Below are 22702 nucleotides of genomic sequence, written 5' to 3'. Positions count from 1 at the left end.
TAGGTCTGCACTACATGACGTCACCAAAGTGTGGACACTGAGGAAGTCCACAAGTCCGTAGTGTGCCATTTGGGACAGGGCCTCATTCTCACAAGCTTCTGGGTTACAACTGAACCTGAAAAAGTGTGAGTTGTTATCTATACATGACTGCCACCTTGAGGCAGCATATGGGATCCCTATTAAAACTGCAGTCAAATACTTGGGTATACATATAACCAAAGACACTAAGTTGAGTGAAACATTAAATGTATGGAACAAAATGGATGAATGTAAATCAAGATTAGACAGACTTTCTCTGTTTGGTCGCATCTATTTAACCAAAAGGGAAAGCCTTTCAAGGTGTATTTACCCAGCCTTTTCTCTGTCTGTCCCCAACAAAGCAGCTAAAACCATCAATACATTAAACTTTGATTACATCTGGAAAAGAAAACCCCATTATCTGAAAAAAACGCCTATAGTGAAAGACTGAAGATGGTGGGCGACGACACAGACTTTGATTGTATAAATGGAGCCTTAAAGACTAAATGGTTGAGATGCTTTCTAGCAAACAGTAGCAGCTTCTGGTATTGTGTCTCCAGGGAATTGTTCAAAAAAATTGGAGGTATTGATTTACTTTTACGCTTTGATTTTGATGTTCCAAAACTTCCTGTAAAACTGTCTGCATTTCATTCTCAAGTTCTGTTATATTGGAAACTATTGTACAAACACAGTTTTACTCCCCATGATGTTCCCCATCTGGAACTGCAGATTCATTCTCTTTAGAAATAAGTCCCTGTATTTCAATGAATGGATGGAAAACAACATTTGGTCTGTCACACATCTGCTGGACAGTTATGGCAATGTTTTATCTTTTGAAGATTTTGGTACAAAATTAAATTTTCAGTGCAATCGTAAACATTATGATATGGTTATCCAAAGCGTCCCTTCTGCCTTTCTTTTGATGGCAAAAATGCACTCATTTGCTGAACCCCCTCTTCTGCCTTCTTTGATGATTGCTGGTCACCAGTTCTGTAGTGGGACTTTGCAAAACAAAGTGTTCCGTGATCTCTTTACTATAACTTTATTCCCAATGCAATACAGCCGAAATGCGGCTTCTCTTATCTTCAATCATTCTTCTCTGAAGAGACTACGCACAGATTTCTTAAAGTTACCTTTATCACCAAAAGCTAAAGAGCTTCACTTCAAAGTATTGAATGACACATATCCTTCAAGAGACCTCCTCTCTAACTAACTGTATATTCAGTGATGAGGACATAGAGACCACGGATCATTTGTTTTTCTTCTGCCCTTACAGGAACACAGTCTGGTGTGACGTGTGATTGGCTGGAGCCTTATCTCCAGTCTCTCTCCAGTCTCACTAGAGATAACATCACATTTGGAATTATAATGAAGGACAAAAACTATGAACTGCTTGTAAACACTTTAATTATCTCGGGTACATTTTTCATCCACAAATGTAAATGTATAAAAACACAGCCTCTTTTTTTTTTTTTTGTCTTCAAGAGAGAATTTGCATTGTACTACAAGTCCCTGTTCATGAAGAAGAAAACAGCAAAACTTCTTAATTTTATTGATGCCTTAAAATTAATTTAAGCCCCTTAACTGTTGTTTTAATACTTTTCTTTATCCTTTCTTATTTTATCTATTGCTTATTTATTTTTTATCATTATTTTACTTTAATTTACTTTCTTCTCCCTAAAGTTGTGTGTCTTTTTACGTGCTCCGTTTCCTGTTAGCACGGATATTTTTGTGAATTCTGACTAAGCCGTTATTGTTGTAAATTTTACACCTCAATAAAATAAATAGAAATGTATTTGCGTCTCTGAGAAACACACGAGGTATTTCCTTACTGAATTATGAATCAGCTTTTTGAACCAATCATTAACAGTGAATTGCTGCCACCTACTGGCGGTTTTAATTTAACATTTAAAGTATCTTTTCATGTTTTAAATAATTTCAAATATCAATATTCAATGTATTAAGTTTTAAACAAAACATTATTTATGTCTGTGTAAAAGCATCTAAATGCCATTTAAAATGCAGCTTCTGTGTTTCCTCTCCATTGCAAAGATTTTGTTGATACTTATTTAATTTGATTGGTAACAGCCCTATTGTGTCTTATTATTATAATTACATTTAATTAAATGTATGAAATTGACACAAAAGATGATGCATGTGTAACCGGCCTAATTCTGACCACTGTACGATCTGCGTTGTGTTTAATTGATGAATACACGGGACACTGGACCTGCTGCTGATGGAGGGTTTATTGCACTGAATGGATTAAAGAGAGGATACAGGAATGAGAATCACTTCTCCTCCTCATCGTGCTCAAAGCAGTCTCAACAACATCACAATGATACATCAAAAATACAATGAATGACACGTCGCAAAACATTAAGTGCAAAATGAATTTATTTATCTAAGCATAGGCTACAATATAATCTCTTGCAGCTAATTTTAAATCAATCATGAATTAGAAAAGAAACAAATTGATACAAAATGAATACATTGGAAAACTGAACAGATATAATACCATACCTGAAAGGATTAAAGAGAGGATACAGGAATGAGAATGTTTTCTACATGAAAATGTAAAATTTTGCCAGTATTATTGGTGTCCCCTTCAAAAATTGCTCTTGAGGAATGTTATGTTTATTGTCCCCCCCAACATTTAGATGAAATTTACGCCCCTGGAGTCAATGAGTCAATGATTAATGCATAAATACAGCCACTTGCTTCGTTACTGAATTAATGACTCGATAACTCACCACCTACTGGCGGTTTTAATTTAATATTTAAAGCAACACTAAGGAACTTTTCCTCTGCGGTCCCCCTACAGTTTGGAAGCGGAATTGTCCATTATCGCTGTCTTAAATCATTTAGCCCACAGCAGCCTACTGTCACACACACACTCGCTGTTTATCCAGCGCCGGCTGTGGAATGAACGATGTCCACAGGCAAGGTAGAGTATGTTGCATGATTTCATGAAAGTATGATGTATTGCGACATCAGAAATGAAGAAAAACTAAATAATGACTAGTGTAACGCTTGCCGTAAAGCAAGTAAAATTTGTAGTTTTCTTATGTCTCATTAGAACTACAGAAACGCCACCCGATCTGGCAATCTTACATAGTGTGGTTATAGCAGATAAAGGACCGCAAAGCGGAGGCAGAAGTGCCGTTCACCCTGTTACGACTTGATGAACCACTGAAACCATTTTGGAAACATTATTTTAAGGTAAAAAATGTTACATAGTGTTGCTTTAAAAGCATCACTTAGTTTTTACCATCACTGCATATTTCTCTATTGAACATTTTTTATTTAAAGCATTATTTTATAAAGGTATTTGTAAAGGTAAAAATGCGCTGGAAAAATCGATTTAAGGGGGCAAATATTGTCCCTTACTGAAAAAGGTGTGACTGAAGAGTGGGGGGGACACTTACATTTCAGACAAAGTTCAGGAATTCTGATGATCAGTTTGAGGCACATAAGGTCTTGAATGTCCGCTGCAATATCTTGTTCTTTTAACAGTTCAGGGGTTTTCTGTGCACTAGTCATTAGTCAGTTGCATCCTCCTTCTCCATGTTCACAAATTTCAGTCCTTTCAATATAAAAGTCTTCTCTACTGACTCACTCATTAAGACAGTTTTTGCTGCAATCTAATGGAGAAATAATGCAACTTCTGTTGCTGTTCACAGTCAAGGACTATCTTTTCAGCGGCAGGAAGGCTTTTAGTGATTTTACTTCATGAAAGTTGCACTTATAAATATTTTTGCCTTAAATATTTGTACAGTGTGGTGACCGTAAATATATTATTTAATATTCCTGTTTTGAGTAGTCTGGAAACCGTCGTTTAGGGGTTGTTCCAATCCGGGTAGCTCAGCATCTAACAGCTCCAACAGCTGAAAACACAGTGAGTGAAAGCATTACTCTTCAGCTTGCACAGGCACAAAGAATGTTTTGCATTGCTTTCTTACAGTCAAACCACAGAAGACCAACATATTGTTAAATAAATCACAATTAAAATCTAATATTATGTCAGTGAAGTTTCTCATCATGTACATGAGCTGATTAATTGTGTTGTATGTCATGTTTTTCATTTTCATCTTTTTTTTCTAATTGTAGCAAATATATAGTGTATATGATTGTCAAAAAGTATTCCAGCTCCATTTTTTTTATTGAAATTTGGTTGAACTTGCATAGAAATTACATGAAAAACAACTCTATATCTCAAACTACAAAAACGTTCTGAACAAATCTGATTAAAGCTCACCTGACTGATGAGATCGTCTCTTCTTTAGAATGTGTTTGACAGTAAGGACACTTATTACTGTAATTATTACTATCACAGTAACTGTAACACTAAGAGCAATGGCTGTAACATCAGGGAGATTTCCACATTCATTGTCAGACGACTGTGTTCCTGGATTTATTTCAGTACGTCCCAATGCTTTACACCTGTGAATAATATCCAGGATCAGATCAATGATGAGCAACAGCACACACCAACAGTATAAGAGAACACTTACTTTGTGTGTGGTTTACAGGATGATAAAGAGCCATTTGAATATGTGTCAGCTTTACAGTCGGCACATACTGTATCTGTGGAGCCAGTGCCTGTAGACAATGGACATATAGTTACATAAAAATATTGTTTAAAATGAAATAAAATAAATAAAGGCTCTTGTTTCCTTAACTGCAACTAATGCAGCACAGATAACAATAAACAGCATTTCATGCACTGTCCATGCATCTTTATATAATGTGATCATTTACCTGCTTGTCTGATGTATTGTCCAGGTCTGCATTCAGAGTGTTGCACAGCGAGTCTACAGGAGTGTTTCTCTCTTTCAATGCAGAAGAATCTTTCCCGTGGCTCACACACAGTATCTGACGACCGAGTGCAGGCTTTACTCACTCTTAACCCTCTCTCTAAGATAGAAATCAGTCAGCAGAAACCAGATTACATTAGTTACTGTTAGGAACCCATGAACCCAAATAACTTGCATCTCTTTAGATGCTAAATCACCTCCATTAATAGATCAAATTGATCCAAATTAATAATCTATAACAACTTTTTAATTTTCAGATGAACACATTTAAAGGGGGAAACACTCACTTAAATCACACTCTGTACATTTGAGGCATTCTGATAAGCTGTTGGGTTCATCAGTGAATGTGGATTCAGGGCATGGAGCACAAGTTGTGCTGGTATCATCTGCACAGTCCCAAATAACATAGTTTCCTAAAAAGCAGCACATAAAATTTGTTTTTCAGTTTCAACAGAAATCACTTTGGTAATATGATGGAAAATACATTGTCATGGTATACTGACTTTCTAATTTCGTTTTTTTTTTTTTCACAAACCAAACAAATGCTTTTATGCAGAAAAAATATATTCATTAATGCAGAATAAAGCAGATTATCATCACTGAAGTAATAACATCACAAACTTGTAGTAAAAAACATTGATAAAAATAAAATAAAAAAAAGGTTAGAAACTTTGAAATCATACAAATTGTGTAAAATATGTAAACTATATGGTATAACTTTTTATTATCAGTCTTACCAGGAGCACACACTGAACAGCATCGTTCATCTATCTCATATTCAGCACGAGCACATTGACAAGAGCACAGTTCATAGTAAAGTGGAAGAATAACAGTAATGAGAAGAGTAATCCTTAAAGTGGACATGTCACATGAATGTCCTCAGCCTTCACAGTAGCGGTGTCGTTAGCTGCATGGTCTGATGTCTTAGCTAACGGTAGGACTCAAGACAGCAGTTCAAAACTCAGATCTTGTGCAGGTTGTATTTCCCACAAGCTTCTTGCAGACATATCCATTCTCTGTCAAACAAACTAAAAACAAGAACAAGAAATTATTAAGCTCACTGTGACCTTTATTGCCAGTACATTTGGCTGTTTCTTCAAATAAAAGCACTTGTGTCTTGATTAATATTTAGGAAAGAAATCTCTCATTAGTTTACTTAATTGTCTACTGTAGAACTGCATTAAATTCCATCATTTTTAACATTTTCCTTAAAACATCAAAAACTTTTCCACCACAGTGTCATTTCCATTGACATTTTTAAACATTTCGAGGAATAAAATAAACAAATCTTTGTTTTGCTATAGGTACAGTATTCTAAATGCAGAGCCTTTAAAAAAAAATTTAATTCATAATAAATACTAGTATGGAATAAATAAACATAATAATTCTTATTTTATTATCATGGCATTAAGTATATCACCAAATCAAGTTTTTATAAAACCACATAAGAAGCAAAAAAAAGCATTTTAACAGAAATGAAACCAAGTGTGAGGAGCAGAAGGCAACCATACTTTCACTTTAGAACTTGTGTGAATGAAATTTAGAAACAGCACGTATGACTGTAGGATCAAAGCGACTCATAAAAGATAAAGGCACACATTTATATAATTCGGTCAGTTGTCGACTGCTTTTAAAATGCGGACAACAAAAGCTTATTTTGTGCCGTGATTATTTAGGCTAGTAGTTCAAAGCTCCAGGTCAGCTGCAGATTTTCTAAAAATCTTAAAATACTTACCTTCTGATAGGCTATATATATATATTCACGTCTGTTTCTTTCACATCACAACACTGGTCAGAGAGAGTTCGTCGAAAAATCGGCCGCAAGAAGTTTTTGCCAGTACCTGACAGGTTTAGTCTAGTCACTAGATTTGTGTTTCGGTTTGCCTCGGTTAAATCGGATTCGGCAGCAGTATCTGGCAGGAAGTCTCTGACGCCTTTTTTTGGGCACCCAAAAAGGGAACTCAAAAAAGGGATTTTAGTTCAGGAAGCCTCATTTTGCCATCATTATTATTATTTCCAGAATTATACATTGTATAATAGGCCTACAGCATGCACATATTTCACATATAAGGTTCAAAATGAATCCAGAGCATCGTAAGATACGAAGAACATTACACGTAACGTTTATATCAAAGATGCTAAACAGTCAATTCACACATTAAGGAAAATAAGAAAAAAGAAAAAAAAACATATTGGAGCGGAGGTATACATGTATAATTAAAATAAAGAAGAGGAATTAAATTTTTTATAGATTACCATAGTTCTGGTTGCTTTGCAGTTTGAGAGTCCTTGCAGTGTTTCAAAGTAAATCTTCATATCAGCCTTAAAATGGTAAATGTTAGGAATCCTTTCAGACCATTTGTATTATAACTTACCAAGTAATATAATAAGATTTAACATAAAAACGTGATTCTTGTCTATATCTTTTTTGTCATAATAAAAAAAAACGTACTCGGTTACTTACGTAACCTCGGTTCTCTCTAGTAGAGTCAAGTCAAGTCAAGTCATTTTCATTTATATAGCGCTTTTAACAATGTAGTTTGTCTTAAAGCAGCTTTACAGAGATAAATGTATAATTTAACGTAAGATTGTTTTGGCTTTATAGCGGTTCTTTAATAAAGTTATTTTCCAGCTAAAGTTAGTTTTGATTGATTCGCTTCCGTCGCAACGATCATTTGTTTTTAAATTAGGGCCGCCAAGACGACACCATTCTCTCTACACAGACTTTAAACGCGAACCTGTGAGAAACGCTGATGGCGTTCAGATGCGCATTAGGGAACGAGTACTGCGTAAGAGTATCTTAAGCTAGGGGAAAAACCTTTTTTTTCCGCGAGATATTGAAGCCAAAAATTATCCTTAATTTTGTAATAATGTAAAACGCGTTGCGGCAGCATACAGACATAGGCAAGACGGCTCGCACGCCTATTGGCTGTTCTGCGGCAACTGCAGCAGCCTATCGAGCGAGGCCTGGCGTGACGTCAGACCCAATGAGGGCGCTTCGCGCCTGCTGCGTCAAGTCCCGCCGAAACAGGCGTGGCTTAGGCCTATAAATACGGCTCGCAGGCAGCTGATATCTGGTTTTTCATCGTCGAAGTAACCAGAGCGTATGCATGCACGGCAAGATACGCAGTACTCGTTCCCTCTACTAGAGAGAAACGAGGTTATGTTAGTAACCGAGTACGTTCTCTTACGAGAGGTCTCTCGTACTGCGTAAAAGAGTATCTTGCGCTAGGGGACCCAATGCAAGACGCCGTGCGTGCTGGGATCTGACACCAAAGACCCAAGGGAATCCAACTACTAACATGGCCAAGACCAAAGAGCTGTCCAAAGACACTAGAGACAAAATTGTATACCTCTACAAGGCTGGAAAGGGCTACGGGGAAATTGCCAAGCAGCTTGGTGAAAAAAGGTCCACTGTTGGAGCAATCATTAGAAAATGGAAGAGGCTAAACATGACTGTCAATCTCCCTCGGACTGGGGCTCCATGCAAGATCTCACCTCATGGGGTCTCAATGATCCTAAGAAAGGTGAGAAATCAGCCCAGAACTACACGGGAGGAGCTGGTCAATGACCTGAAAAGAGCTGGGACCACAATTTCCAAGGTTACTGTCTGTAATACACTAAGACGTCATGGTTTGAAATCATGCATGGCACGGAAGGTTCCCCTGCTTAAACCAGCACATGTCAAGGCCCGTCTTAAGTTTGCCAATGACCATTTGGATGATCCAGAGGAGTCATGGGAGAAAGTCATGTGGTCAGATGAGACCAAAATAGAACTTTTTGGTCATAATTCCACTAAACGTGTTTGGAGGAAGAAGAATGATGAGTACCATCCCAAGAACACCATCCCTACTGTGAAGCATGGGGGTGGTAGCATCATGCTTTGGGGGTGTTTTTCTGCACATGGGACAGGGCGACTGCACTGTATTAAGGAGAGGATGACCGGGGCCATGTATTGCGAGATTTTGGGGAACAACCTCCTTCCCTCAGTTAGAGCATTGAAGATGGGTCGAGGCTGGGTCTTCCAACATGACAATGACCCGAAGCACACAGCCAGGATAACCAAGGAGTGGCTCTGTAAGAAGCATATCAAGGTTCTGGCGTGGCCTAGCCAGTCTCCAGACCTAAACCCAATAGAGAATCTGGAGGGAGCTCAAACTCCGTGTTTCTCAGCGACAGCCCAGAAACCTGACTGATCTAGAGAAGATCTGTGTGGAGGAGTGGGCCAAAATCCCTCCTGCAGTGTGTGCAAACCTGGTGAAAAACTACAGGAAACGTTTGACCTCTGTAATTGCAAACAAAGGCTACTGTACCAAATATTAACATTGATTTTCTCAGGTGTTCAAATACTTATTTGCAGCTGTATCATACAAATAAATAGTTAAAAAATCATACATTGGGATTTTGGGATTTTTTTTTTTGATTATGTCTCTCACAGTGGACATGCACCTACGATGACAATTTCAGACCCCTCCATGATTTCTAAGTGGGAGAACTTGCAAAATAGCACGGTGTTCAAATACTTATTTTCCTCACTGTATATCTTGCAAGGCAATCCCACTTGACCAGGCCCACGATGAAGCCATGCTTCTCGTGGAGTGTGCTCTGACACCCAACGGGCATTGCATGCCCTTGGAAGTGTACGCTAGCGCAATAGCGTCAACTATCTATCTGGATAGGCTTTGTTTCGACGCGGCTAGTCCCTTAGAACGCCCGCTGAACGAAACAAAGAGCTGCTCTGTCTGTCTGAAAACAGAAGAGCGAGACACATAAGCTCTTAATGCCCTGACTGGGCAAAGGAAGCTCGCGTCTCCTTCCTCATCAGAGACCGGTAGGGCTGACAGGGAAATGACCTGTGCCCTAAACGGTGTGTTGAGGGATTTTGGAACATAACCGTGCCTAGGCTTGAGTATAACTCTTGAGTCATTAGGCCCAAACTCCATGCTCACTGAGAGCGCGTGTAAGTATCCTATGCGCTTCACTGAAGCGAGAGCCAGAAGAAACACCGTCTTGAAAGACAGGTGTTTAAGATCAATCGTCTGCAAAGGCTCGAATGGGCCACCTTTCATGGCTTCCAGCACCGTATAAAGGTCCCATACAGGGACTGAGGGAGGTCTGGGAGGATTCAGTCTTCTAGCTCCTCTAAGGAAGCGGATGACTAAATCGTTCCTTCCTATTGACTGACCAAGCGTTGTTCTCGAGAACGCTGCTATAGCCGCCACATAAACTTTGAGCGTGGAAGGGGTCCTGCCCTTATCCAACAGCTCCTGTAAGAAGGAGAGTACCTCCGTCACCCCACAGTCTGGGGGTGACACGCCACGAGCTGCGCACCAGCCGTAAAACACTGACCATTTCGAGGAGTAGAGACGTCGCGTAGACGGAGCTCTAGCCTGCGTGATCGTGTTTAGCACTCCCTTTGGGAGGTCAGCGGGTACCCGTTGATGGCCCAAACATGAAGGGACCACAGCTCTGGGTGAGGGTGCCAAATCGAGCCGTAGGCCTGAGAGAGGAGGTGTCTCCTCACTGGCACTGGCCATGGGGCAGTGCTCGCTAGCTGCATCATAACTGGGAACCAGGGTTGGTTTTTCCAGAACGGCGCTACGAGCAGCACTGAGCATCCTTCTTCCTTGATCCGCTCTATCACCTGAGGCAGGAGAGAGACGGGGGGAAAGCATAGAGCGGGCGGCGGGGCCATACATGAGCCAGCGCGTCCCTGCTCTTGGAGAAAAATTCCAGACAGTGAGCGTATTCTTGAGACGCAAACAGGTCTACTTCTGCTTTGCCGAATTTCTTCCACAGCAGTTGGACTGTCTGTGGGTGTAGAGACCACTCGCCTGCCGGAACATTGTTCCTGGACAGTCTGTCTGGTCCTATGTTTAGGAGCCCTGGCACGTGCGCTGCTCTCAGCGAAAGCAGGTTGCGCTGAGCCCACACCAGGAGGCGTTCTGCTAGCCTGTGCAGGTTCCGGGACCTGAGGCCGCCCTGGCGATTTATGTAGGACACCACAGACATGTTGTCCGAGCGGACCAGGACGTGGTGTCCTCTTATTTGGGGACAAAAACGCGTCAGCGCGTTGTCTACTGCCAACATTTCGAGGCAGTTTATGTGCAGAAGCTTCTCCCGTTCTGACCATTGGCCGAAGAACGGTCTGCCCTCGAGCAGCGCTCCCCATCCCGAGGTGGATGCGTCCGTAGGCACCACCCTCACCCTCGAGGAAGTCCCCAGGCTTACACCTGATTGGTACCAGTCGTTTGCTTTCCAAGGTTTCAGAGCTGAGATGCATTTCTGATTGACCTTGAGACGAAGCAGACCGGAGGCCCACGCTCGGCGTGGTACTCGCACTTTCAGCCAGAACTGCGCATGCGGAGCAAGCCCAGCTGCAGCACTGATGATGCTGAGGCCATGAGACCCAGCATCCTCTGAAATTTCTTGAGCGGGACAGATGCGCCGCAGCGGAAAGAGCTCGCTGCGCGCTGAATGTCCAGTGTGCGCTGTGGTGATAGCCGTGCTAGCCGATAGCTCTGTGCCCAGAGTAGTCCTTATCAGACACCTTATGTCAAAATGATTAATGACTTTGACCTTTGGGCAGGTTGAACTTCCGGTGACCTTTATGATTGATGGATTGAACTTCCGGAATGAGGTCATGGGATTAACCTTTGCCCTTCCTCCCTATCGATCATGGGTTTTGACAGTTAGTTTTTGCCCTATGACCTTTTTAGCCCTAAATCATAGTTTTGACGGTTATATGTGTGTGATTTTTGCCGGTTGTTTGAACTTTGTCCCAGTTATGTGTGTGCGTGTGTGGTTATGTGTGTGCGTGTGTGGTTATATGGCTTGTGCCTGCGCCCCCCTCCCATTACATTCCTGAGCAGTATATAAATGGGGCCAGTTATTTCATATATGTGACATTCAGTTATTTCACATTTATATATAAAACATTCTATAATTTATATAATATAATCTAAAACAATTAAAGGTTGAAAAAACATTTAGTTATTTCACATTCATATGTAAAACATCCTATCCTTTATATAATTATTATATAATATAAATTATATAATAATTATCATGCCAAAGTTCTTTTTAAAAGTATATCTTACTAAAAAGAATAAAAATAAAAATCTTCTTACATGTTTGTAAGTCTGGACGGTCTCTGACTTCAGTGATCAAGATATCAGGGGCTGAAATTATTTCAAAGTTTAAATGATATCTTGTTAATTTTTTTTTAAATTTAATACATTATTAAAAGTTGTAATAGAGTTGTTAAATTATTAAAAGTTGTAAAACAAAAACACTGTTTTTCCTGAATGACCTCACAGTGTCTCAAAAAAGTAAAGGAGCCGTGCGCGTGTCTGTGTCCGTCTATGCCCCCCCCCCCCCCCCCTCCGTCTGAGCTCTGACCCCCTCCTTTGCATACCAGAGTACGTGAAATCTCACACTAACAAAAGTTGAAAACATGCCTTTAAAAGTATAATATAAATATCTTATTGATCCAATTGTTTTAGTTTTAGATGAATAAAAGTATATAAAAAAGCTTACTAAAACCAATTATTTTAGTTTTAGATAAATAAAAGATTAAAAAATGACTGAGTTAAAATTAACACATCAATGTCCATACCATTGATGCCCACAAAAATAATTAAACTATAGTTGAAAAACATACCTTTAAAAATGTATAAATGTAATGGTTATAAAATAATTTTACTTAGGTTGAAAAAATATTCAGTTCTTTTAAAAGAATATAACATAAAAAGCTTACTAAAACCAATTGTTTTAGTTTTAGATAAAAGTAAATAAAATCATCTTACCTTATTTTAGAGAGAGAGTTGAAGAAGTGGCTCCTAACACATCATTGTCCATTGATGTCCACAAAAAATGCAATGTATGAATGGATTCAAAATTGTTTTACACAACTGAATTCATATAGTCATTCTCTCAAAGCACCGTCTCAAAACATAGGGAGGCGTGCGGTATGTGTGTCAAAAAGTAAAACACACGTGTCTGTGTGTGTGTGTGTGTGTGTGTGCGTGTGCGCGCCCCCTTCACATGTGAGCTTTGACCCCTCTCCTTCGCATACCAGAGCACAGTGAAAGTGAGGAAGGGGTTTCCTAATATCACACTCACAAAAGTTGAAAAACATACTGTTCCTTAAAAGTGTATAAATAAAATAGTTATAAAAATATACTGAAACCAATTATTTTAGATGAATAAATAAAATTCATCTTACATGTTTAGAGTTACAACTCTTGAACTTACATGTTCAAGAAGCTCTTAAGAGACATAAATTACAGAGGTTCTCTCTCACACCAGCGTCTCTGACTCAGAGGAGTGTATTCAGTGATGGGATGAGACATTGTGAATGGTGTGTTAAACTTATAATCTTAAAAGGTTAAATGATATCTTTTAAAAATAAAAGATGTTTTAAATTATTGAAAGTCTTAATAAAAAACAAATACAACGATGGTCTGTGGAAAAATTTGACTTGAACAAAGTATTTTTATTTATTTATCATGGGTATGTAAAATAATTTGAAGCGTCACAAGTCATCTCACGCCTGTGCAATATTCAATAATTTCTTAAGTTGTATCTGTGAGAAAATGACAACCACATAGGCCTATCTTCAGAGAGAGCAACCATGAAAACATTTAGAAACTGGGAATCTTCCAGAAATAAGGTCCTTCCGATCAGCGCTGAGAAAGAAGTTACTGGACAATAACGATAGCTTCAGGATATCGGATGACAGATGAGCCTCTGTGCATCGTGTCAGAGCGTATGTCATGTTAGTCTGCTAACGCCTTTACAGAGCCAAAAGTTTTGTACACACTAAATTTATTTCAAATCATAATCGTAAAAGTTTAAATATTGTTTAAATTAAATCTTTAAAGTTTGAATACATACTCATCTTCTATTTATCTTTTAGAAGACTTATGTATGATATACATTATTTTGCTTAACGGTGACCTAAAGTATAATTGTTATTAAACAATGTCTGTTCAAAACTTTAGGTGGTTGAATGTCGTCTTAAATCTAATTTATATGAAAAAGATTCAATCAGCATTTTTTGTCCATGCTGGGTTTCAATTTTTTATGGTGGGGGGTTTCCATAGCTATCCCGTACACCTAAAAACGACCATCACAGAAAACTACATTAAAAATGAAATAAATAAATCATTTTATAAAATGTAAACAAAGTTTTAGCTAAATAAAAACACCTTACATTTCCAGAGAGGTGAAGTAGTTCTTTATGCAATGATAAAAACGATCCAAAAAAGCAAATAGTTTAAGTTGTCATAAACAGAACAAAACAAAACAAAAATCCTCCAGTGATAAACTACAGTGTGAACTGAAGCTTCAGGATACATGGGGCGACAGACCAGTCTCGGCGGACAATGTCGCAGTAAATCTAGTCTGCTAACGCCTTTCCAGAGTACATCCAGAGTTTACACTAATTTCATTTAAAAGCATAACCTTAAAAGTTTAAATCAAATCTTTAAAAGTTTTATTAAAATCATATCTTCTTAGAAGATTTATGTATTATTGTTACTAAGCAGCGTCTGTCCAAAAACTTTAGATTGTTACATACAACATACAACATGAAACATGTTGTCAAAGTTTGTCACAATGTTTTTAAGAAATCCGAGGACTTCACATTGCTCTTATTTAGACAAAGTTGTATCATTTGGAAAATCAAAGTAAAAATCACACATCGTCTTAATTCAGAGTATAAGTATAATATCATTTTTACTTGTATCTCCCGAACTAGGGTGAAACCCTTTACTGAGAATATACTATCGGTCATCTACTCAAAATACATGTAGAAGTTTCAAATGTTAGCATTTGTTGATGGTGGCCGCATGAACAGACTTTGGGGAGAGCTATAGCAGGAAGCTATGCCCTTTGACCTCCTCGATTTTGCAGGCCTTTTTGTTAAAGACCCTACTACAAGTTAGTTCTCCCAAAAGAATTTCTCCCATCTAGCGGTGAAATTCTATTTTGCATTTAAACCAATAGTGCTTTCTAGCGGTTCTCCCATCTACTCGCTTTTTCAACTTTGGTAAATGTGCCAAGAATCTATGACAACATGTCTTCCGATAGCGCTTCATCGAGTTTAATTGTACATGTTCTACCGTTATGATGTACTTGTTACATGTTCTACCGTTCTATATAATGATTTACACAACCAAGCTTGTCATTTAGACCGTAACTTTGACTTACCCGTCGAGAAGAAAGCAGGCAACTTCCCTTTCAAAGTCTTTCTCCTTCATTAGCTCTTTTTCACCTGGGAAAAGCTATCCCGATATTTATTTACATACCGATAAATTAAATTTAAATTTAATTAAAACTTCTCCTGTGGCTCGGCATAACTATGATCCAGCATTATATTGTACCGTGCAGTGCAGCCTTTCAAATGTGCCGCAGGAAGTATCAATGTCTCCCATATGGTCTAGCAGTTAGGATTGCTGGTTTTCATCCAGGCTGCCCGGGTTCGACTCCCGGTATGGGAAGACAAATTTTTTTACATTGCCAACAAAATTCAAGTTATTCAAGTTCATCAATAATCATTTTTAGTTATTCATAGTCTTAGAGGCCTACACGAACTGCAGAAACATGCAGAAGATATGTAAAAACTCATAAATGCTGTTTCAGTACTGAATCATTTTCACAAATACAATTATATTGAATTCAGAAAATTTCACTATGGAATATTTACTTTGTCATAATTTCAATTTAGTACGTCATCATTTAAACTTTTCATCTCATAATTATGACGCATAGTCATAATTTCAACTTTTTAAGTCATAATTTCGACTTGTCATAATTTACCATTTTTGTCAATTACGCCATTTTAATGTAATACTTAAAACGGTTTTAAGTCATAATTTGGTTGTTGACTATAGTAGTGTTGCACCTGCATGCCCACTAACTCTCTTGTGAGAGTCAGAGTGTGTAAAGTAAACTCTCATTAGTGTTAGTAGAGTATTAGTGGACTGGTAGGGTTAGAATAAGTAATATTAGAATAAAATATCTGTTGGGGAGCATCACAATAAAGAGTTAATGTTTAATGAGTTAAATGACAACATACCATTTTTCAACCGAGCGAATCTGCGCATGAGAGGCCTTCAGAAGTCATAACTTCAGGGGTAGGCCAGTTGGTGAAAAAACACTGTATGTGTAAAAATCAAATACTGTATTACACTTTTCAAAGTTAGAATAAAAAGTTAAGTGTCACAAAGTCTGACACAAGGCCATTAACTTGTTTTGTTTTTTTTTTTTGCTTATTTCTACAAACATTATCATGGTTTTGTTTAATCGTATTCATATTTATCAGGTTGATGTTTAGTTTAGATGTGGATGGCTAAGTTTCAGGCATAGTGCAACCAGATTTATCTAACATCTCACTCACAATGCAAAACGTTGTAAATAAACATGTTCAAACTGTAATTTAACCATATTTTATTAATATTATGTTGATTCAAAGTTTTTGTTATTAACTAATACCTTTATCTTTTAACTAACATCTGACCCCAAATAAACAGATAATGGAATGTTCACACTATACAGTTAGATATTCTCTTACTTGTATCTTTGGGTGTATTTTGTCACACCATAGTGATGCAAAGTTCCACACCCTATGGACTAACTTTAAAAACAAAACAAAATACTCATATATATATATATATATATATATATATATAACATACACAAATAATTTCTTAACTAAGCAACTGCTTCTTAAATTATCAGGCACTCGCCGCACTGATGTTAACATCACCATATATTGTGTTTTCTACCATGATTGTAGTAACTATTGTCCCACCATTCTTCTGGGCAATTGTTAAGTTAAGCTGATTAGGGTTCTGAATTAATGGCTGTCCGAATGATGTAGAATTATTATGCCGTCGTTGTGGAAGGTTGTTTGGCTGCTGAATTGTCATGTTTCCAGAATGTGTTTGAACGCTCAGCGTTTGAACGTCACCACCTGTTAAAAAATTTAAATTTTTTAAGAAGATTGAAGATTGAGAACCATATTGACTACTAACAAAGTAAATTATAAATCTTTTCCTACGTTTGATATTCTTTTTTCTGATTTTTTTCACTATGGACTTGATCCTTTTTAATGCTGTTTTCTCTCCATATTTATTCTGTAGTTCCTCTACTGTGTCTTCCAACCTCCCTGTTGTTCTTCTCCAGCTGTGCTAACCAAAGACAAACAGTTAGAAGAATAAAATGTATGTACAATAGCAAAAATAAAGTTGGTCATTAGTTGTTAGGGTTAGATACACCTGTAGACACATTCATACACCCGTTCGCCTGTTTTCATTTAGCATACACCAGAGTTCAAACATTCACTTTTTAATATGGTAACCAAAGTCAATGAACCGGCTGATGCTGCAGGTGTTAGAGCACATGATGGACGGTGAACAGACGCACAGCAGGTTAAACCAGAGTTAAAACAATAGTCTATGTTAGGACAATAGTATCTGATAATAGCTGATAACGGTCATAAAGTGCGAGATAAGGTGCAAGTAGCTAAACTAAACATTTCATATTTGACAGAATACAACGATAAAAATAATCAGGCAAACTAATCAACTTTTTTCTAATTTCACCATTTTGAACTTAAAATAGGCCTATAATCCTATAGGCCTATAAAAAAAAATGTGAGTGTGTTTGCTTCGGTGCTGTAAGCTCCGTCTTAGCCTTGTATTTCCTTATTATGAACCATCATTTACAACAATTTCTAGTTGTTTATATCTACTACTAAATACAGCTTACCCAACATATCATCGCTAGCTTCCGTTACTACTAGCACAACACGCTAGTAATTCGCTAGCCTGCTAACGCGCCACCCCTGCGCTCAGCTATTTTTATTTATTTATTTTTCTCTCGCGCGCTCGCGCCTTTGAGTTCATAAAAGCTCAGGTGAGTAATAATCAGTCAACAAACACGGTGAGTAATGTCTTGTCCTGTTATTGTCACCTGCACTTCATGTCACATGTTTAGCATAGACTTCTCTGTCGGCAATATAGGATTTATATGTGATAAATGTAAGGAGACAGTTAGGTTGACAGAGAAGATTTCAGAATTAGAAACACGCATCCAAACTTTAATTGAGGATAGTAAGAGTGCTAGAGCTTCAGATGTTTTGGATGCGCATAGAATAGTGCACACTTTACATGAGTCGGTTCCAGCTGAAGTAGAGCCTGTGCAGCCGGGCAAATGGGTGACAGTGAGGGATCGCTCTAGTCGCGGATCTAAAAACCACTCTTCCGTTCCGATTACCATAACAAATCGATTTGCCCCGCTCAGTGAAACACCCACTGAGAATGATTGTGCCCTAGTTATTGGCGATTCTATTACACGGAACGTGAAAATAGAGACACCAACCACCATAGTCACATGTTTGCCGGGAGCCAGAGCGCCTGACATCAAAGCAAATTTAAAAGTGCTGGCTAATGCTAATCGTAAATTCTCTAAGATCATTATTCATGTCGGCACTAATGATGTTCGACTCCGCCAGTCGGAGATCACCAAAATTAATATTAAAGAGGCGTGTGAACTTGCAAGTACGATGTCAGGCACTGTAATTTGCTCTGGCCCCCTTCCTGTTCGCAGGAGTGATGAGATAGTTAGTAGATTGTGTTCGCTTAACGGTTGGCTGTCTAAGTGGTGTCCGCTTAATAATATAGAATTCATAGACAATTGGAAAAGTTTTTGGGGCAAACCTGACCTGTTGAAAAGAGATGGTATTCATCCCTCCTGGGATGGTGCTGCTCTTCTCTCTAGTAATATGTCTCATAGTCTTAGAGCTCAAACATGACAATCTGGGGCTCAGGTCAGGAAGCAGACAGACTGGCTAAACCGACTGTCTGCTAGCGGCCTCGCGTCACCAAGGTCAGATAAATCCCATCACATAGAGCCTCTTTTACCTAGCTATCATCATATAGAGACTGTGTCTGTTCCCCGATTTTGGAAATCCAAAAAATGTTTAAACCTATCTAAGGTTAAAAATTTAATTGATGTTCAACAAATAAAAAACAGCTATAATACAGACGAGCAAATGCTAAAGCTTGGGTTGCTGAATATTCGATCGCTTACTTCAAAAGCACTCATTGTTAATGATATGATTTCAGATAATAACCTAGATGTGCTGTGTTTGACAGAAACCTGGCTAAAACCAAACGATTACATTACTTTAAATGAATCAACCCCGCAAGATTACTGTTATAAACATGAGCCTCGTCTGAAACGCAAAGGGGGTGGTGTTGCTGTAATTTATGGTAATAGTTTCAAAACCACTAAGAAATCAAGTTTTAAATACAATTCTTTTGAAGCATTGGTGCTTAATGTAAAAATATATAGTGTAAACGATAAATCACGTTTGAGATTTGTGCTGGCTACTGTATACAGGCCACCAGGGCACCATACAGACTTTATCAAAGAATTTGCGGACTTTCTATCAGAATTAATATTGACTGCAGATAAAGTACTAATTGTTGGTGATTTTAATATACACATCGATAATGAAAAAGATGCATTGGGATTGGCATTTAAAGACATTGTAAATTCAATTGGAGTTAGACAACACGTGTCAGGACCTACTCATCGTCGTAATCATACTCTAGATCTAATATTATCACATGGAATAGATGTTGATGCCGTTGAAATTCTGCAGCAGAGCGATGACATCTCAGATCATTATCTAGTCTCGTGTAAATTACATTTAGCCAAGGCTGCAAAGCCAACTCCGTGTTACAAATATGTGAGACCTATCACTTCTGCCACTAAAGATTGCTTTATTAATAATCTTCCTGATCAGTTTCATCATTTTAGCATCCCAGATAGCTTAGAAGAACTTGATATTACAACAGAAACGTTTAACTCTCTCTTTTCCAGCACTTTAGACACAGTTGCTCCGTTGCGCTTAAAGAAGATTAAAGAAAATAGTCCAACGCCGTGGTACAACGAGCACACTCAGGCCCTTAAGAGAGCAGCCAGAAAAATGGAGCGCAACTGGAAGAAAACAAAACTAGAGGTATTTCGCATTTCATGGAAGGAGAGCTCGATTGCTTACAGAGAGGCTTTAAAAGCTGCTAGATCTGCTTATTTTTCAACCCTATTAGAAGAAAATAAACATAATCCTAGGTATTTATTTGAAACGGTGGCTAAACTAACGAAAAATAAAGCTTCAAGCACCGAAGTTTCCAAGCAACACAGCAGTAATGATTTTATGAACTTCTTCACTTATAAGATAGAAAATATCAGGGACAAAATTATAACTATGCAACCGTCTACTACAGTATCGCATCAGGCAGTGCACTGTAGTCTCCCTGAGGAAAAATTTGATTCATTCGTTGCTATAGGAGAGGAAGAATTAACTAAACTCGTTAAATCATCTAAATCGACAACATGTATGTTAGACCCGATACCGACTAAGCTACTGAAAGAGATGCTTCCAGAGGTCATAGATCCTCTTCTTAATATCATTAATTCATCTTTGTCTCTAGGATACGTACCAAAAAACTTTAAGCTGGCTATGATTAAACCGCTTGTTAAAAAAACGCAACTTGATCCTACAGAATTAGTCAATTACAGGCCGATCTCGAATCTACCTTTTCTGTCAAAGATATTAGAAAAGGCAGTATCCTCACAACTGTGTTCCTTTCTTGAAAGAAATGATATCTGCGAGAATTTCCAGTCTGGATTCAGACCGTACCATAGTACCGAGACTACTCTCGTTAGAGTCACAAATGATTTGCTCTTATCATCCGATCGTGGTTGTATCTCGCTATTAGTGTTACTCGATCTTAGTGCTGCATTTGACACCATTGACCACAACGTTCTTTTAAATAGATTAGAACATTATGTTGGCATTACGGGAAATGCACTAGCATGGTTTAAATCATACTTATCTGACCGTTATCAGTTTGTAGCAGTAAATGATGAGATGTCTCATCGATCACAAGTTCAGTATGGCGTACCACAAGGCTCAGTACTAGGACCGCTGCTGTTCACTCTGTACATGCTACCATTAGGAGATATCATTAGGAAACATGGAATTAGCTTTCACTGTTATGCTGACGATACCCAGCTGTATATTTCTTCAAAACCTAACGAAACTTATCAATTCACAAAATTAACGGAATGCATAGCAGATATAAAAAATTGGATGACTCGTAATTTCCTACTTCTTAACTCTGAAAAAACAGAGTTTCTAATTATTGGACAAAAAACTTCCTCACGTAATAACCTAGAATACTGTCTAACACTCGATGGCTGCTCTGTTAAGTCTTCGTCGTCGGTTAGGAACCTGGGTGTGCTCTTTGATACCAATCTTTCATTTGAAAGTCACGTGTCTAGTATCTGTAAAACTGCATTTTTCCATCTTAAAAATATATCTAAATTACGTCATATGCTCTCATTGACAAATGCGGAACAATTAGTTCATGCGTTCATGACCTCAAGGCTAGATTATTGTAATGCTCTACTGGGTGGTTGCCCTGCACGCTTAATAAACAAACTAAAGCTGGTTCAAAACGCAGCAGCTCGAGTTCTTACCAGAACCAGGAAGTATGACCATATTAGCCCAGTTCTGTCAAAACTGCATTGGCTCCCTATTAAACATCGCATCAATTTTAAAATATTGCTGATTACTTACAAAGCACTAAATGGTTTAGCTCCGCAGTACTTGAGTGAGCTCTTAACGCATTATAGTCCGTCACGTCTATTGCGATCTCAAAATTCCGGCCAGTTGATAATACCTAGAATATCAAAATCGACTGCTGGCGGTAGATCCTTTTCCTATTTAGCACCAAAACTCTGGAACAGTCTTCCTACCATTGTCCGGGAAGCAGACACACTCTGTCAGTTCAAAGCTAGACTAAAAACACATCTCTTTGACCTAGCTTTCACATAATACATTATAGACTTCTATAATTTAATGTTAGGCTTCCCATAACTCCTGATGTACTCGTTACATCATGAGAAGAATGGCATCTACGCTAATTTTAGTGTCTGTGTTTATCCCGAGGTTTTCCTGCAGCCTGCCGGATCCAGGCCGTATCCAGATCTGACAAAGGACCTTCGCCTGGACCGATGACAACGCAGTGCTGAAGTGCCAACTAGTCTCTCCCTATGGAGGATCCCTCTACCACTATACAGATAAGGCGTTGTCGGGAAAATTTGTTTCGCATTCCTACCCCAAAGCAACAAAATAAAATAAAATTCTTTATCAAAATTTATAAGGAAAGACAAGTACTTTGTTTAGGCTTGGCTTGTAGGGAATTCCAAACCTGCGTATTTTCAAATGCACATAACTATAGAACCCATTCTAAATGCGCATGTGAACGCCATCAGCGTTTCTCACAGGTTCGCGTTTAAAGTCTGTGTAGAGGGAATGGTGTCGTCTTAGCGGCCCCTAATTTAATAACAAATGATCGTTGCGACGGAAGCAAATCAATCAAAACTAACTTTAGATGGAAAATAACTTAACTCTGCTATAAAGCCAAAACAATATCTGTTACCTTAAATTATACGCTTATCTCTGTGAAGCTGCTTTGAAACAATCTACGTTGTTAAAAGCGCTATATAAATGAAGATGACTTGACTTGACTTGACTATATAATACATGTGATTTAATGTGAGAGGAGAAGAAACAAATAACAGCCATTTTCATCATATTAATAATGAATGTGTACAATTTAATAAACGTATTTACCTAACATTCATAGCCTTCAGTAAATTAAGGCTAAGTTCCTTTTTGTGGACAAAGTGAACTTTGGAGCGCTTAAAAGTGTCATTTGGAACTCTTTATAGTCATTTTTATCAAAAAATATTTTGATAATGATTAGTTATGCCAAATGATA

At 38.1% G+C, this 22702-nt stretch overlaps 1 protein-coding gene across 4 annotated transcripts in view; it reads right to left on the bottom strand.

Moving 5' to 3' along the window:
- Nucleotides 1-2249: 2249 nt before the first annotated feature.
- The window catches only part of LOC311278785 (tumor necrosis factor receptor superfamily member 14-like), a 46148-nt gene continuing 25695 nt past the window's right edge, over nucleotides 2250-22702 (bottom strand). For 2 of the 4 annotated variants that reach the window (XM_084389825.1, XM_084389826.1), the window contains 6 exons: nucleotides 5573-5863; nucleotides 5123-5248; nucleotides 4780-4935; nucleotides 4533-4620; nucleotides 4277-4461; nucleotides 2250-3905 (listed from right to left, as the gene is read on the bottom strand). In XM_084389825.1, the coding sequence (XP_084245951.1) occupies nucleotides 3883-3905; nucleotides 4277-4461; nucleotides 4533-4620; nucleotides 4780-4935; nucleotides 5123-5248; nucleotides 5573-5699 (705 nt within the window). In that variant the 5' untranslated portion in view covers nucleotides 5700-5863 and the 3' untranslated portion in view covers nucleotides 2250-3882. Of the gene's footprint in view, nucleotides 3906-4276; nucleotides 4462-4532; nucleotides 4621-4779; nucleotides 4936-5122; nucleotides 5249-5572; nucleotides 5864-6570; nucleotides 11605-22702 lie in introns of those variants that run through there. The other 2 variants (XM_084389827.1, XR_014625476.1) reach the window with 2 other exon arrangements.

This window comes from Rutilus rutilus (genome assembly GCF_951802725.1).
Source record: "Rutilus rutilus genome assembly, chromosome: 19".
In the NCBI taxonomy this organism is placed as follows: Eukaryota; Metazoa; Chordata; class Actinopteri; order Cypriniformes; family Leuciscidae; genus Rutilus; species Rutilus rutilus.
This window is presented reverse-complemented; position numbering and strand designations above follow the sequence as displayed.